This window comes from Eleginops maclovinus, chromosome 5, assembly GCF_036324505.1.
Source record: "Eleginops maclovinus isolate JMC-PN-2008 ecotype Puerto Natales chromosome 5, JC_Emac_rtc_rv5, whole genome shotgun sequence".
NCBI lineage: Eukaryota > Metazoa > Chordata > Actinopteri > Perciformes > Eleginopidae > Eleginops > Eleginops maclovinus.
The window spans coordinates 18,328,780-18,344,989 of NC_086353.1; the positions used below are offsets into that span (position 1 = coordinate 18,328,780).

The following is a 16,210-nucleotide window of genomic DNA, read 5'->3' on the forward strand; positions in this document are numbered from 1 at the left end:
GATGTTGTTGATTTAGATGGTAATCTGCTACAATGCCGCTACTTTGGCTTTCTGCGTTAATGTGCATCTGCATCATGGCCCCACACAGGCCAATCTTAATTCCCTTCCACCAAGATTTTCATTGTTGACCCGAGTGTACAAATGTTTCAATGTATCACCGTTTACAGTCTGTTTTGTATCACTGACAGCTGGATTGTTATGTTTAAAGTCTTAGTTCTTCCCAAAATAAAGTTGGATGTTGTTGATTTAGATGGTAATCTTTTAGTATTTCTGCCCTCTTATTCTGTAAACGGTCACTTCCGGTAGCAGAATATGAAAAAACGAAACATCTTTTAGTATTTCAGAGGTAAATGTTGACAGACAATACACAGAGATTTTTTCTATTGAAATAATTGTATTTTCTTGTTTACATTTACTCACTTCACAAAGTGTGACGAGCTGAATAGCAACAGGAACATCATACAACATAAAATAAAACGTACGTAGGAAACAAGTCACAATTTTTTAAAATGTTAAAATGGACAGACAATGTTTGTGTAATCTGTCAATGCAAGAGCAGGGGATATGAAACTGGACAAGTCGCCACATTTAAGAAATATGTTACAACCACACAAAACCAAACAGAGCTTTTAGAAGATGCTCGGCTGACAAATAAAACAGCTGGGAAAAACATTCCAATCAGCATTATAAAAGGCTATAAGGCAAACGTGCCAAAGCATGCAAAACAAACCAAACACGTGCAAATAAACAAAACAGCACGATAAAGGAACATCCAGCCTTCTGGGTCTTACCGTTACCGGTTGGTTCAACGTTTGCACTTCGTGTACACCGAGTTGTACGCTTTGTCCACCTTCGGGCAGAAGCGCTTGGTGTGGGCTTGGGTCCCCGTGGCTCCGCAAAGGGGACACACGTACTGCCGCAGGTAGGGACACAACACATCTCCAGCCTGGTTCTTCAGCCAGTGGGATGTGAACACCAACTTAGACTCGCCGTTGTTCTTGCAGAAACTGCACGACATGTTCTCAGGCCACGCAGGTAATGGTGAAGTCTGGGTTTCCCATCCAGAGGCTTTCCTTCGGTCTTTTCGTCCCCGGGAGCCTATCGGTCTTTGCACTACCCTTAAATCCAGCGCGTCTGGGCCATCAGCACGATAGGGTTCTGTGGAGTTCCCCAAACCATCACGCCACATCACTGGCAGCGAGGGGTGAGGGTGTGGCGCCCATTCTGCTACAAGGCCGCTACTTTGGCTTTCTGCGTTAATGTGAATCTGCATCATGGCCCCACACAGGCCATCAGACTCTGGGTGCGGAGCTTCGGCGGGCGGCACGGAGTACCCATCAGTCGTACACTGGATCATCTGTCTGATTGTGCTCGACGATCCTATGTCTTCCCATGCCTGGAACATTTTCCTGTCAGACTCCATTGGGCACGGCAAGTGATCAAAGAGTCCCCAACGCAAGCCGTTCATTCTAGCTTTTTTTTTTTCGGACAACACGTTCAGTCTTGTGTGGCACAGCGCTAGCAGTGAGAAGATCGATCGCAGTGAGAAGATCGAGTTGGTAACTTTGTAATAACAAGGTAAAGGACAGAGGCTGATGCGCGCTTCCAAACGCATTGAACGTTTTGAACTAATTGGCATGTGGATGGGTGTCATATGCGCACGCCCCCACTCGTGATAGGAGCCAATCAGGGGTGCAGATGGACAGCACGTGCAGGATGTATGGGGTCATGTTATTCTGCCCCAACATGCAGTTTAGTTACTTTGACAGTACTATTAAAAACCAAGTCTTTAATCGTTAAATGTTAATCAGGTCAGAGTCCATGTGTAGAAATAGATTTTTGACTTTCTGTTGATTTGAACATTGCCGACTGAAGTTTAGCGCTGACCTTTGCTCCATACAATTACCTCAGTTTTATCATTGTTTTGTTCAATGCATTTACTCAGTGTTGAATTGGAGCATAGTCTCCTGGTGGAATGGTTATGTAAACACAGACAGCTTTACAGCAGTCAATAACAATATTTATATCAATAATAATAATTAACTTTGAGAAAACAGCGGGGAAGATTAAAACAAAACAAAATTAAAAGGTTTATTTGTTTTCAAACTGTACCACGGAAGAAAATAACACAAAAGGATAACTTTATTAGCAGCCTTTATTGATTTATAAAATAAATAAAAAAGGTAAAAAAGGTACAATATGTTTTATATGTTACCACCTATCATCAAAAGTAGATTGTAGTGACCAGTCGGTATGAGGAACCTGCAGTGTGTGCACCATCGTGTCGGCCTGGCCGTCCCATGTCTCCGACTGATGGTCAACCTCACTGGATCTTAGAGAGAAGGAAAAGATAAAAAAGGGGAAAAATAACAAAATGTTTTTTATCTTTATTCTGCATCATCCCAAGACTTTATTTTTGTTAATTTGTATTTTTTTCTTTCTTTATGCCTTCGCTACCAAAGCAGGACTTGAGTTACCTGCAGTTGTAGGACAGATTGAGGGCAGAGTAGAGCTCAGGAGTGCTGGGGGTGTGAACGGTGACTCTTCCCTGATGTGATCCATAAAGAGCGGCTGTCCCCGACTTGGTGGGAGATGGAGTAATAGGAAGACAGCCAGATATGCCAGTGGGCCCCAAGCTACAGAAATCTGGAACCACTACAAATCAGGGTTTTTAAAAATTATTATTTAACCACATCACATTAGTGATTACATATCACTTTATGTAATTTAACTGCATACTCACTGAGTGCACTGCCCTCTGTCCTACTGTTGGTTGGAGCTCCTTTGCCATACCGAAGTGGCTCACACAGATATTTCTGCTGCAGGAGAGAGGCCTTGTGTTGCTCAAAATCGCAGCGCTGTACACACAGTGAAATAAGCAGCTTTTAAAAAAGGCGAAACATTATGGTGGAGGTGCAAACGATCTTTCTTCATTTGGATGTGTTTTGGCACATTTGTGTTTTAATATTTGCATACCTTTTTAAAACAGCTCGGCGTTTCTCCGTTGTAGCCATGTATGTATAATATCAACTTGATAAAACATGCGCAGCATTTACTAAAAGCACTGAATCAACGAAAGGCACTAAACACTACAAATTAAAACACGCTGTTTGCAGAGTTAGTCTGTTTAATAATTGTAAGTGTTTTATCAGTATATTTGAAAAGAATAGGTTAGTAACGTTAGCTAGCTAGCTTACTGCAGCAAGTTTTCCCTTAGATGCATAAGTGGGTCAAAAATGACCCGGTGAGGTTGTTTTCTTGAAATATCTTCGTAATGAAAAATTGTTATCATTTCATATTCCAGGTATTCCTCAAAAAACATGTTTTTGATATAATGCCATTTAAATGTTTAACTTACCTTTTATACATTTTAAGAAATTGTAGTTTTTGTATTACTACCCCAAGCTTCCATAAGTGGGTCAAAAATGACCCGCATGCATTTTCTATGGAATCCAATGGGAACCTTTGATTCTCATCAACTGTGGCTGTCAGGAATACATTAACTGTGGACCACACAGACTATATCAGAAGTGTCACCCCTCAGGAAGATTATTTTACACAGCAAGAGCTGATACGTGTAAGTATTATCTTCATATAATATTGTGTGTGTGTGTTTCATGACTGTTGTTATTATTATGTATCAACAAATTAGCCTACTTTATAACTAGCTAACACTAGCTAGCTAACTAAGATAGCTAACATTACTATATGTATTTTGTGTGTGTGTGTGTGTGTGTGTGTGTGTGTGTGTGTGTGTGTGTATTCATTTATATAGCTACATATTGATCTATTGAAAAAATTACACACAGCTGAAATGGTCCAACAGATGCTGGATGATGGAGAGGCAGTAACGGGGTTGGACTCCGAGTCTGAAATTTCTGATGATGAGGACCCAGACTATTGTCCAGGTGGCAGTGGCAGTCGTCCACCTGGAAATCCAACTGAACAGGATCAATTTGACTGTGTCTTCTGAAGAAGAAAGTGTCCAAATCATGTCCAACAGAATGAGTCGGAAGGGCTCTTACTGGAGCGAGTTACCTCCCACCCAGGGCAGAACACAGAGCCACAGCGCGAAGTCGGTCAGCGCCTGCACAAGGGCTTAGCACCACTGTCTCACCAAAAGATGCATGGGAGCTCTTTATCACTGATGATATAATACAAGAGGTGATGAAGTGCACAAACTTGGAAGGATGGAGAGTAGCAACAGCTAGAGGAAAAGAATGGAAAAATGTCACCAAAGATGAATTCATGGCCTTCATTGGATTGACCCTGCTTGCAGGAAGTGAGAAGAACTGGGATGTATCAGTCCGTGAGCTGTTTGGGAGTCCTCTACATAATTCCATGTACAAGGCCACTATGGCTGTTGGAAGATTTGAAGACATTCGCCGTACCTTGCGCTTCGATGATAAGAGGACCAGCACCCAGAATTCAAGAGCGGCATCACCAATGCACGACGGCTCTTCCTCAAAGAACTGTCAAAGGAGCTTGTCACACCACACATGAGGAGTCGACTGGAAGGCTGCCCCCAACTGCAAACCCCGATTATTGAAGCAATGGAAAGGTATGGGGTGACAAAAGCCACAACCCAGCCACAGGAAAGAAGCAGACAGGGCCAACCAAAGAGAAAGAGGTGTCAGATCTGCCCAAGTAGCAAAGATCGCAAAGTCAACAATAGGTGTGGGAAATGCAATGTACCTGTGTGCAATGATCACAGCCAGAAACAGGTAGTTTGTCTGAACTGCATACAGTGATGAGACAAGAAGGCAAAGCAGGGAAAAGAGAGAGGAACTGTCAATGACTGGACACACACACACACACACACACACACACACACACACACACACACACACACACACACACACACACACACACACACACACACACACACACACACACACACACACACACACACACACACACACACACACACACACACACACACACACACACACACACACACACACACACACACACACACACACACACACACACACACACACACACACACAGCTGTTCTGGGTAATTTTCTTTTTCAAAAATGTTAAAAAGTGAAAAATAAAGATATTTCAAACATGAAATCATTCTTGTGTGGTCCTAAATATAATACTAAATATTATACAAGTGATTATTCTTAACCAAATTGACAAAAATGGCATAAAAACACATTGATTCTAATATGGGTCATTTTTGACCCACTTATGGAAGAGTGTAGGGTCCAGTCACTCGTGCATCTAAGGGTTAATGAAGTTTTTTGTCGGCTATTGGAAAACATTACTGGCAAACATGGGCGTCACCACAATATAATTTAGGAGGGACACGTTGAAATGTTGAAAAATGTCTTCTGTTAATGTAGTACTACTGTAATGTAGTATTTTCTCCTTGTAGCAGAAAGAACATGATTTCTACCTCCATGTCCAAGTTGTAGATGGACGTGACTGAGGATAAGATCGGAGATGTGTTGGTCTTTTGATAAGATGAGGGGGTGTTTAATGTCCTCAGGGATTGCTGCCTTGTTCAGTCGTCCCCCAACTCGTAGAAGTAGACCCGGATCCAATTTGAAGATGCTGCTACTTCTCGGCACTTGTGGCTTGCCAGAGGTTAGTGCAGGAATTCACTGGGGAATCTCTCTTGCTGGCAAAAAGCGATTATGGAGGTCTCAGCCTCCAAGAGATCTTCCAGCGTCACCTTCTGATTCCCAAGTGATGTTGAGAAAGCTTGTATCTCCTTTTGCACATCCAACCTTGCTGCTCCAGTAGCACTGGTGTTTGCAAGCTCCAACTCTTTTCTTTTCTTACTCAGTTTGAGCAGAGTTCATTTCAGCTTAATGAGCCACGCAACTGCAACCTTTAATCTTTGCCAATCAGAGAAATGGGTCATCAGTTGCGATGTGGTGTTGGTGTCAACAAGTATTGCATTGACCGTCAGATTTCTCTTTACTTCTGGGTCGTCGGCAGTGACACTTGTATCCACAGGAAATGTTGGCCACGTTTCTTCAGGTTCCCGTAGGAATTCCGGGCCTTCCATCCATCTTTGCTTCACAGATCTTCTGCCTTCAATCCACGTGAATGATCATCAGCAGGGTTCAGTGATGTGGGAATGTATCTCCACTGCTCAACTTCCGAGTTGTCCCTGATGGTGGTTACCCTGTTTGCGACAAAGGTTTGAAATCTTTGGTCCTCATTCTTTATGTACTTAAGAACTGATGTGCTGTCAGTCAAAAAGCAGGCCTTGACGATGGATAGCATCTCCTTGACTTTCAGCTTGAATTTGAAAGTGTCAATTTCGATACACCACTGCAAACCCAAAACTCTTTCTAACGGCAGCTTATCCCTGTCCAGATCAAGTTCATGCAGGTTCTTGGACTTGAGATCCTCTAGGTGGCTTTGAAGCACTTCGACTGTTACTGATCCATTGAGTGAGGGTGAAACCTCCTATGCTGCAAATGGTAGTAAGGTTCTTAACCATGGTGACTGCATCCTCTTCAGAGGGCAGACTCTTCAGTAGGTCATCCATATAGAAGTTTCGGTTGACCGTTTCGATCACTTCTGTTGAAAAGTTGGCCTGGTTGTCTTCAGCGGTCTTTCTAAGAGCAAGGCAGGCAACACTGGGTGATGAAACCGCTCCAAATAAATGGACAGTCATGCAATGCTCTACAAGATCTTGCTCCAGGTTACCTTGAGGCCACCATAAGAATCTTAAGTAGTCCAGGTGTTCCTCTGCCACCTTAACCTGATCAACACATACCCCAATCGAGCATTGGCCGGCTTTGATGAATGGTGTCCCGGTGTGATGATGCTGGTATTCCGCTGGCCCTGTAGCTCACTCCGGTACTGCTCCAATTAGCAATCGGCAACTCCAAACATTTGCCCACCTCACATCCATGGTTTCCAAATGAACACGTAAATCCACAATGTAACAGGTCCGCGTCCTCTTGATGAACGGTAATCCAAATTGAAGCAGTTTTTCGACCTAAATGTACTGACTAAGTCCTAAACGAAGTCTAGTACTGGTTGCTTATACGGAGGATTAAGTTAGACGTGCACCCAGTGCACTCGAACATAGCAAAACGGAAGTTCAGTAATTTTACAATTATCTCGCAGGTTTATTTTCCTTCATATATCATACAGCGGCAATAACTATAACTCATAATACATGTAACCAAAACAACAAACCAAATTGCTCACCATATCAAAACCACAAAGGCACATAGGCACAGTCGAAAAACAGTTTGCTTCCCAAATCAGCAACACCTGTGTCTGGGTTTCCCTAGGTTAAATGGCCTAACTGGGCTGACCCGATGTCCGCTGAGCCCCTAGTGGTACAGGGCAAAATTACATAAAATAATGCAAAATGAATATGACTCATACACTATGTGTGCCTTGGCCCAAAACACATAGCAAAATTCTACAGAGTGAAGGGTGTTTCATGTGCCTTGTGTGGTCGCAGACATCACTAGTCAGTTTGTGATCAAAGTGAAGCTAAACCTGATGCTGACAGTGGAAGTACAGACGCTGTGGTATCCGCTGTGTCAAGTGCAGTTAAACCGGAAGCTAATGTCCAGATCACGGTCCTGCTCCAGACAGTCAAGGCGTGGAGAGAGGGCCCGGCAGAGAGAAAAATCATACGCTGCCTGTTGGATGGAGGCAGCCACAGAAGCTTCGTTCATGAGAGTGTAGTTAAAGCACTTAGACTACCAGTGTTAAGGCAGGAGACACTGCATCTCCACACCTTTGGAGCCACCTCTCCAGTAACAGCACAGCGCAACATTGTGCAAATGTCACTGAAAAATGTATGGAATTCACAGCAAAGAATAGAGATCGAAGCAGTGGAATCCCCTCAAGTGTGCAGTGCTGTGATAAAGGTGCCTGGCGCACCGATCCAAAACGAATTAAAGAGAAAGGATCTGCAGCTTGCTGATTTTCCACTGGAGGGCGCTGATGATCCAGAACTGTCAGTGGTAATAGGAGCAGACTAAAACTGGCGAGTAGTGACAGGCAAGGTCCAGAGGATAACAGAATTGCTGGTAGCATTAGAAAGCAGCTTCGGATGGGCTCTGCAAGGGCCAGTAACAACATCCAGGGTCACCGATGTATGCACATCAGTCTAGATGAGGACACACATATCTCCACACAGCTACATGCTTTCTGGGATAGATAGATAGATAGAATCGGAGGATGAAACCCTCTTTATTGTCACACACATGCACACAGCAGAGCACACACAGTGAAATTGGTCCTCTGCATTTAACCCATCCTAGTACAAGGAGCAGTGGGCAGCTATTGTGCAGCGCCCGGGGAGCAATGGGGAGGGGGGATTGGAGGTGTCCGGTGCCTTGCTCAAGGGCACCACAGCAGAGCCTAGGAGGTGAACTGGGACCTCTCCAAGTAGCAGTCCACTTTCCATATTTCAAGTCTGTTCGGGGTCTTGAACCGGCGACCTTACGATTCCCAGTCCAAGCCCCTACTGACTGAGCCACTGCTGGAGGTGGAGTCACTGGGCATTCTTCATGAAAAAACCAAGCTGCCATGGCGACCTGAGAGACAATATCTCCCAAACAACTTCAGAGTGGCAAAGGGAAGGTGTGAAGGCCTTCAGATGAAACTTAAAACAGATGCAACCCTGTACACAAGGTACAATGATGTCATACAGGATTACCTGCACCAGGGCATCTGTGAGGATGTACCAGAGAACACATCAGCAGCAGAGCAACCTGAGACTGTCGCATATTACATGCCGCATCATACTGTTGTCAGAGAAGATAAAGAAACAGCTAAACTAAGAATTGTGTTTGATGCATCATCACACGAGGAAGGTTGCCCCTCCCTAAGTGACTGCTTGCTGACTGGTCCAAACCTTAACCCAAATCTGTTAGATGTGCTCATTAAGTTCAGACCCCACCAGATAGCCTTTACTGCAGATATTACCCAGGCTTTCTTGCAGATAGCTCTAGAAGAGAAGGATAAAGATGCTGTTAGGTTCCTGTGGCTACATGGGCCTCCAAACAAAGACTGAATAGATGAGCTGTGCATTATGAGAATGAGTAGAGTGACATTTGGAGTGTCACCCAGCCCTTTCCTGTTAGCTGCAACAATAAGAAATCATATCAAGCAGTACCACACAGAGCAGCCTAGGGCAGTGGAAGCACTGAGAGAATCTCTCTACGTTGATGATTTCATTTCCAGCTCATGTGATGTGGACGAAGCAGTTTCAGTTACCACAACAGCAAAGGAGATTCTGTCTGACGCTGGCATGAACCTGTGCAAATGGGTGACAAAATTCACCAGATCTGAGACCCAAGTGGACAGAAAGTGGAGTGGAGCACACAACAGAAACAGCCACTAGTGGAAATATACTGAAGGTGTTAGGGTTAGTATGGAAATCCGAGATGGATAACTTTGTACTTGACTTAAAAGGGACTGCTGGATATCTTAAAGGGCAAAGAAAATACAAAGAGAAGTGTACTACAGACATCAGCTCGAGTCTTTGACCCCATCGGTTTCCTCACTCCTTTCACTATAAGAGTAATGTGCCTGTTTCAAGAACTGTGGGAGAGGGGAATCGGTTGGGATGAGCAGCTGCCTCCAGACATGGCTGAAAAATGGGATCAATGGTGTGCAGAGCTGCCAAAGTTCTACCTGGTGGCCATTCCGAGATGGTACCAAATTGAGATACAACCAAACTCACAGACAATCAAACTGAACGTCTTCTGCGACTCCAGCGAAAAGGCATACAGTGCTGTTGCCTATCCGCAAGGAGCAAACAAAGAAGAAGAGTTGGAACAAGTTTTGTGGCCTCCAAGTCAAAGGTTGCACCATTAAAGAAAATAACTTTACCCCGCTCGGAACTTATGGGTGCACTGATCGGAACACAGTTAGGGAATAATCTTCTCAAGTCACTCAACATGGAAAGAAATCAGCTTTACACTGTGGACAGATTCGATGATCGCTTTCCATTGGATTCGGAGCTCAGCAAAAAGGTGGAAACCTTTTGTGGAAAACAGAGTGACTGAAATACAAGGACTCACAAATCCACAGTTGTGGTCTCACTGCAACGGCAAAATCAATCCTGCTGATTTACCCACCAGAGGCCAGAGCGTCGAGAACCTCATCCAAAGCCTGCTGTGGTGGAAGGGACCCACTTCACTGTTATCCACACATGGAGCAGAAGTCATCGATGAGGGCTGTGTTGCAGATGAGGCGAACGCCGAGCTTAGGTCTAAGTTTCAGGTTGTAGTACAGCTTACGAGCACTCAAGAAGTTGATCCATTACTAGACCTAGAAAAGTACAGCAGGTTAAAAACTGCATTGAGAATAACTGCATCGGTGAAAACGTTCATAGCTAATGCTCAATCTAGCCGAAAGATTCAGGGAGAGCTAACTGCAGAAGAGCTCCCAGCAGCAGAAGTGTACTGGGTAAAGGTAACCCAAGAGCATAGTTTCAGCCAGGAAATGTGTCAGCTGAAATCTGGACAAAACATAAAGAGAGTTTTTCGAAAATCAAAGACTTGAAACCATTCCTGGATGAAAATAGCCTTATGAGTGTAGGAGGCAGGCTGCAGCACTCTGATTTCAGTTTTAGGGAGCAACACCCATGGGTGCTACCTTCAAATTACAAATACACTGAGCTACTAGTTCAGTACTGTCATGAGAGAGTGATGCATTCAGGGGTCAGAGATAGTCTAGTTGAGGTGAGAGAGAGATACTGGATTTTAAAAGGGAGACAGCTAGTCAAGCGGGTGGTATCACATTGTTTCATTTGTCGGAGACTGAAGGTTAAACCAGCACAGCAGGTTACAGCTCCACTACCCAGAGACAGAGTAACTGAGTCTCCCCCTTTGAAGTAACTGGAGTAGATTTTGCAGGGCCGTTGTATGTCAGGTCTAGCGATCAGGCCAAGAAGGCATATATTGCACTTTTCACCTGCGCTGTCACCAGGGCAGTCCATTTAGAGTTAGTGTCAGATCAGACCACAGAAAATTTCCTCTTAGCTTTAAAGAGATTTATAGCAAGACGCGGACTGTGTAAAGTTATCTACTCAGACAATGCTAAAACATTCAAACGAGCAGACCAAGATCTAAAAGAACTATGGAAGTCATTCAAGGGCTCAGAGCTCACAGATTTTTACTGACAAACGGATTACTTGGAAGTTTATTGCCGAGCAAGCTGCTTGGTGGGGCAGCTTCTGGGAGAGACTTGGGAGATCTGTTAAAACATGTTTAAAGAGGGTTATGGGGAAGGTGTCACTGAACTTTGAAGAACTAACAACCATGCTGCCAGAGGTAGAGGCTGTGTTGAACTCCAGGCCTCTCTCCTATGTACACAATGATGCATCAGAGCCTCAGCCACTTACCCCCTAACACTTCCTGGTAGGGAAAAGACTAACCTCTCTACCACCAAAAACTGTGTTTCTGCCATCTCAGCCAAACAATGCGAGCAGAGAGGACATGAGCCGGAGATGGCGGTACCGGAGGAGACTCTTAACCAGCTTTTGGAACAGCTGGAAAAAGGACTATTTGATGGACTTGAAATCAGCTCACAGGTGTGATACACCTACACCCACTTCGCTGAAGTTAGGAGATGTCATCCTGATTGGAGAGGACAACACTCCCAGGCAGAACTGTAAAATGGAAGAGATGGGCTCATTTGTTCCTGCACTGTTCGGACTTCCACGGGCAGTTTATTGAGAAGACCTGTTCAGTTAATATATCCATTAGAGATAAGTTAAAGGACCTAAAAATGATGAACCACTGTTCATCGGGTGGGTGAATGTTGAATTTTAAGTGCTTGTCGCTGTGTTTCCCGGTTAGAGATAAAAAAAAATAAGAATATGAGATGTCGAGTGCATTTTCAGCTTTTATCACAGTTACCTTTTCAAACTGCTGTGTTACAGAGTAAATGTTCAGTTTGAACTAGACCCGCTTTGGTCATTATTCTACTACAAAACATTATAAAGCCTGTTCAGGCAAGTCTTTGCCTCATTTTTCGTCTCTCACCTCGTGGCTCAGTCGGATGGCAGCTTCAGTGAAGGACTTCCTCTCCCTCTCAAAAGTCCGCCTCTGATGATCGAGCTCTGCCCAGCGCATCTGAAGACGCTCCCACTCTTCCAAAAAATAGGAATCAGCCAGTTCAGAGGGGATAGGGGAAACAAAGCTGTCCTACAGACAAAAACTTAGCATTACAAAGTCTGACATTAGCAAAAGGTCATATGAAAACGTGTTTTACGGAAAACCATACCTGTAGCAGCTGCTGCTGTATTCTTACAAGCTGTTGACTCTCCTTTAGTTCACTGTCCAGTCGAGCCAAGAGCTTTTCATGGTCAGTACCAACACCAGTGTGGCCTACACACAATGAAGTGATAGACACTACATTTGAACAAGTTAGATATGTCAATTAATACATAGAAAGAACCCCATAATAGCCAGCTTCAAAATAAAAAAAACTGTTGTCAGAACTTTAAAAGATTGCTCAACCTGACAGTTTACCTTCAGATGAGAATTCAGCCAGTCTGCTCTGCACCTGCCTCCAACTCTGAACCACACCTCCTGTTACATGGTCCCCCAGTGCTCCCTCAGCCTGGTCCAGCCTTTTGTCTTCAGTCTGAGAATCCTCCTGAACATCGAGCACGTCCAGGAGGCTCTATAAAAACAAGGTTAGAGTGGCTTTATGTTGAATAATCTTAATTTCCAGCATAATCCAAGATCAACAAAAGAATATCAACATAAGATAGTTTAAAAAGCTGTTCTTGCTCAGCAGCTTATTCCTCCTCTTCAATCCATGATGGAGTTCAACTTTGCAGCTCCAGAGCCAAGAACCTTGGTTCTTTGGACTACCTATGTTGTAACTGTATCGTCTTTTCTCAATTTACACATAACAACTATTGCACATCTGTCCATCCTGGTAGAGGGATCCATCATCTGTTGCTCTCACCAAGGTTTATTCCATTTATCCCCATAAACTTTGGGGTTTCTTTGGAAGTTTTCCCTTTTCCAATGTGAAGATCTGAGGACAGGAGGTGTCGTATTCATATTCTGGTCAAACTGTAAAGTCCCCTGAGACAAATGTAAAATTGGTGGTGTTGGGCTATCTAAATAAACGTTGATTGATTGAAGCTTGTATTCAGCAAATTCTGCTTTAACTCTTAAAACAAATTCTGTAGAAGCATTTGCTGAGGAAGACCGTCCATTCCAATTGAGAGTTGTACGACAACAAAGTAACTTTAAATCCTCCTTGTCAGATCCACTTATAGTTTTATTTAGATTATAGATAAAGATGACTGGATGAATAATTCTAGTTACTATCTCACATGCTCCATGTCGACTCTGAGTGCATGAAGTAAAGTTGTCAGGCTGTGGCGCAGCTTCATCGCCTCCCTGAGCTCAGCTTCTCTGCGCTCCAACATCAGACGCAGTGTTGCCTCTTCTTGTCTATAAGATGGAGAGAGAAACTAGGGTTAGAAAGGAGGTGGAGAACACATTTGAAGGGCTATAAATCAGAGTGATAACTTACTTTGCAGTGGACCTGAATGATTTCACTGGTGGTTCTCTTTTGCATCGACCTCCGGGGGGAATGTTCAACACATCTATGGCTAGAGAGAACAAAGCATTATGGGAAATGTTTTGTGGTCTATTGTGAATAGTGGATGAATATTTTGTGAATTTAGCTGATACAGGACAGAGTGAGCCTCACAGGGTCCCTTCTCTCGGTGTCGTTCAGTGAGCTGAGACACTCGCTCCTTCAGTCGGTTGGTCTGCTGCTCTCGACGCTTCAGCTCCGCTTCCTGCTGGTTACCTCGAAGCTGCAGACGAGTGCACTGGCGATAAGTTAAAGAGGATTTTTAGAAGGGGGAATAGTGTAAAATGTAATCAGATAGTCACAGTCTACAATGTTAGTCACACGTACAACTTACCTTGGCCCTCTCATATCTCAGCGAGTCCTGAAGTCTGGCCACGTGCTCAGACATCTCCTTTAGTTGCTCCTAAAAAGGTAGAGGTTCAATTGCCCCGCAGAATCAGAAGCATCACAGTATATAATTTAATACAATTATTATTAATTTTCTTTTGTTTTGAAAAGGCTGTACTCATAAAACATTAAAAACATGCAACAAAAGTGAATAATTCCATAGAACATGTGGTCATATTTCATATTTTCTCTCATTCTGATATTTTCAATCTACCATTTTAAACCAGTCTGTGTCATCTATTTACATACTCAATAGTATGTGCCCAAAAGAGCAAGTAGTTGTAGTTTTCTTGTATTCAAAAATGATTTTACCTGACATTACAAACCCAGTAACTGTTTGAGATGCCCTGTATAGAAAAAGAGCTATAAAACATTTTCTAAGCAAGTTTTCTTCATTTTATTCCTGTGTGCAGTCCTATCAAATGCTATTGACACTTGAACCTACTGACAAAATTGGCACATTAATTATGTTTTATTTTTCTATATCACCAAAGAAACAACAAATTATTTCACCCATCTCAGAAATAGTCAAAACACACACCTCAATCAGCACAGAAAAAGGAATCTTTGATTAAAGAATTGTATAAATAAGATAACACAGGTGCATTAGAGACTCAAGACCACTTTCTATCAGCTCTAAATAGATGTTTATCATTTGTTTAAGAGTTCATACATTAAGGTTTAGAGTCTTTCAATAAAATCTGGGTTAACTGTTTTGAAAAGGTTGAAAAATGTATGAAATGTGTTTTGCAAGAAGAAGACTTCTACCCACCCTCAGGGAGCCTTCGTGCCCCCTGTGCTCCTCCTTGTCTGCCCACCAGGAGTCACTGTGAGAGAGCTCCTTCAGAGGGCTGGGATCCCTGAGCAGAAAGGAGTCTGGTACACAAGACAAGTAGGGAGTTGTGGTTGTAAATTGTGACGCGGATTGAATTGTTTTTCCAGCATGCATCGTCAAAGGTAAAAGGTGACAGTTTTACCTGAGTACTCTGAGTGTCTTCCAACTCTCTTTTGGCCAGGCCTGGAAGCCATCTGCTTGCAAATCACACAATTAGCACCAAGAGCAAATTTTAATCAAACATAAATGTAACTGGTGTGCACAGGATTAATACATTTGACCTTTGTACCATAGCAAACATTGATGTTTCTAGTGCCTTACCTGAGCCGGAAAGTAAAACCTCCTCAAACAGACTGCCGTTTTTTTTCCCAGGTGATTTCACTTCTGCTGATTACTTCCATTAGCCAGAAGGATGCTTCAGGATTAACATGGTTCAGTCAAAATGCTTTTTCCCAAACACAAAACTTGTGCATATGGTTTTGAAAGTATTGTTAACTTTTTTTATATGAGCTGGAGATGTTGTAGGTCCCATTTAAAGAAATATCCATGATGACAACAGAAAACTTAATACACACTTAACTGTTTACTTTAGTCATTTTCTTTTAAATCTACTTTGGTGCTGAAACAGATTTAAGTCAGAAAATTGTCAGCTTGTCATGTCACCTGTGAAGTAAATTAAAGATTGATATTGTGTTCTGCTAACAAAGTGGAATACACACTAAACGTATGCGTTTTGTTGTTTTTCCTTACAAATATCAATAAGTCAATCTCTTCCAGCACCCTGTCGGTATATACAGAAGTACAGAACATGCGTTATTCTTCTGTGCTAATGGTGCTGCCAGTCTGCTATTATCCTGTGCATTTATGACACTGTGGCCAGATGTCTCCCATAGTCTTTATTTGACCAAGTACATTTTGTCCTGCAGTTCACCAGCCTACAAAACACCAACCCCATTTACTTAACTACGACCTTATTTAGCTGCTTGAATCAGAATGAAATCAAAGACACTGCAACTTTTTAATGTGAAGCTTTTTTTTACCTACTTGTTTGTTAGTAGCAAACTAAAAGCTTGTGAGGCATGAAGTCTCATTTATATTTGTGTGTTAAAAGTAAAGGATGCAACGGTCCAACACTGGAGTGGATCCTTTAGCATAAACTATCTTTCAATATTACAATACACTTATTATGTTGAATACTCAGACCTCAACTTTTGCAAAAACCTGCATTTTAAATTGAATTTTGAATTGTGATGACCAATCAAAAATATGTAGCTTAAAGTTCTGGGTGTAATAGAAAAAAGAGGCCGCAGTACTGCATACTGGAGTCATGTAGTGGGTTATGTATTTCTTCCTTGGGGGGGCGGGGGGGGGGGTAGAATCTTTGTTTCACAGGTTGAGCATGTTGCTTTTTAGATGA

At 42.9% G+C, this 16,210-nt stretch overlaps 2 protein-coding genes across 4 annotated transcripts; both read right to left on the reverse strand.

Annotated features, from left to right (window-relative positions):
- Positions 1-500: 500 nt before the first annotated feature.
- On the reverse strand, positions 501-1,570 carry nanos3 (nanos homolog 3). The gene has a single exon (XM_063884485.1). The coding sequence runs from the start codon at positions 1,466-1,468 to the stop codon at positions 806-808; it is 663 nt and encodes a 220-aa protein (XP_063740555.1). The 5' UTR covers positions 1,469-1,570; the 3' UTR covers positions 501-805.
- Positions 1,571-2,192: 622 nt separating this feature from the next.
- si:ch211-286b5.4 (afadin- and alpha-actinin-binding protein) lies at positions 2,193-15,924 on the reverse strand. Of its 3 annotated transcripts, none has more exons than XM_063884256.1 (13): positions 15,115-15,924; positions 14,936-14,987; positions 14,731-14,834; positions 13,906-13,974; positions 13,686-13,809; positions 13,506-13,584; positions 13,303-13,423; positions 12,482-12,635; positions 12,234-12,337; positions 11,993-12,154; positions 2,744-2,858; positions 2,478-2,655; positions 2,193-2,332 (listed from the first exon to the last, which is right to left on the reverse strand). In XM_063884256.1, exons 2-13 carry the CDS (start codon positions 14,985-14,987, stop codon positions 2,212-2,214), a joined length of 1,383 nt encoding a protein of 460 aa, XP_063740326.1. In that variant the 5' UTR covers positions 15,115-15,924; the 3' UTR covers positions 2,193-2,211. The 3 variants fall into 3 exon arrangements, with proteins under 3 accessions (XP_063740326.1, XP_063740323.1, XP_063740325.1); XM_063884253.1 differs by having other exon boundaries at positions 12,234-12,361; XM_063884255.1 differs by lacking the exon at positions 15,115-15,924 and having other exon boundaries at positions 12,234-12,361; positions 14,936-15,103.
- Between the last annotated feature and the right edge of the window lie 286 nt (positions 15,925-16,210).

Excerpts from the sequence above, each read along its gene's own strand:
- nanos3 (XM_063884485.1), bottom strand. The coding sequence starts at position 1,468 with ATGAACGGCTTGCGTTGGGGACTCTTTGATCACTTGCCGTGCCCAATG.
- si:ch211-286b5.4 (XM_063884253.1), bottom strand. The coding sequence starts at position 14,987 with ATGGCTTCCAGGCCTGGCCAAAAGAGAGTTGGAAGACACTCAGAGTAC. Across the intron at positions 2,859-11,992 it reads CCATCCGACTGAGCCACGAG|CGCTGCGATTTTGAGCAACA; the intron begins GTGAGAGACGAA and ends CTGTGTGTACAG. Across the intron at positions 2,656-2,743 it reads GACAGAGGGCAGTGCACTCA|TGGTTCCAGATTTCTGTAGC; the intron begins GTGAGTATGCAG and ends CCTGATTTGTAG.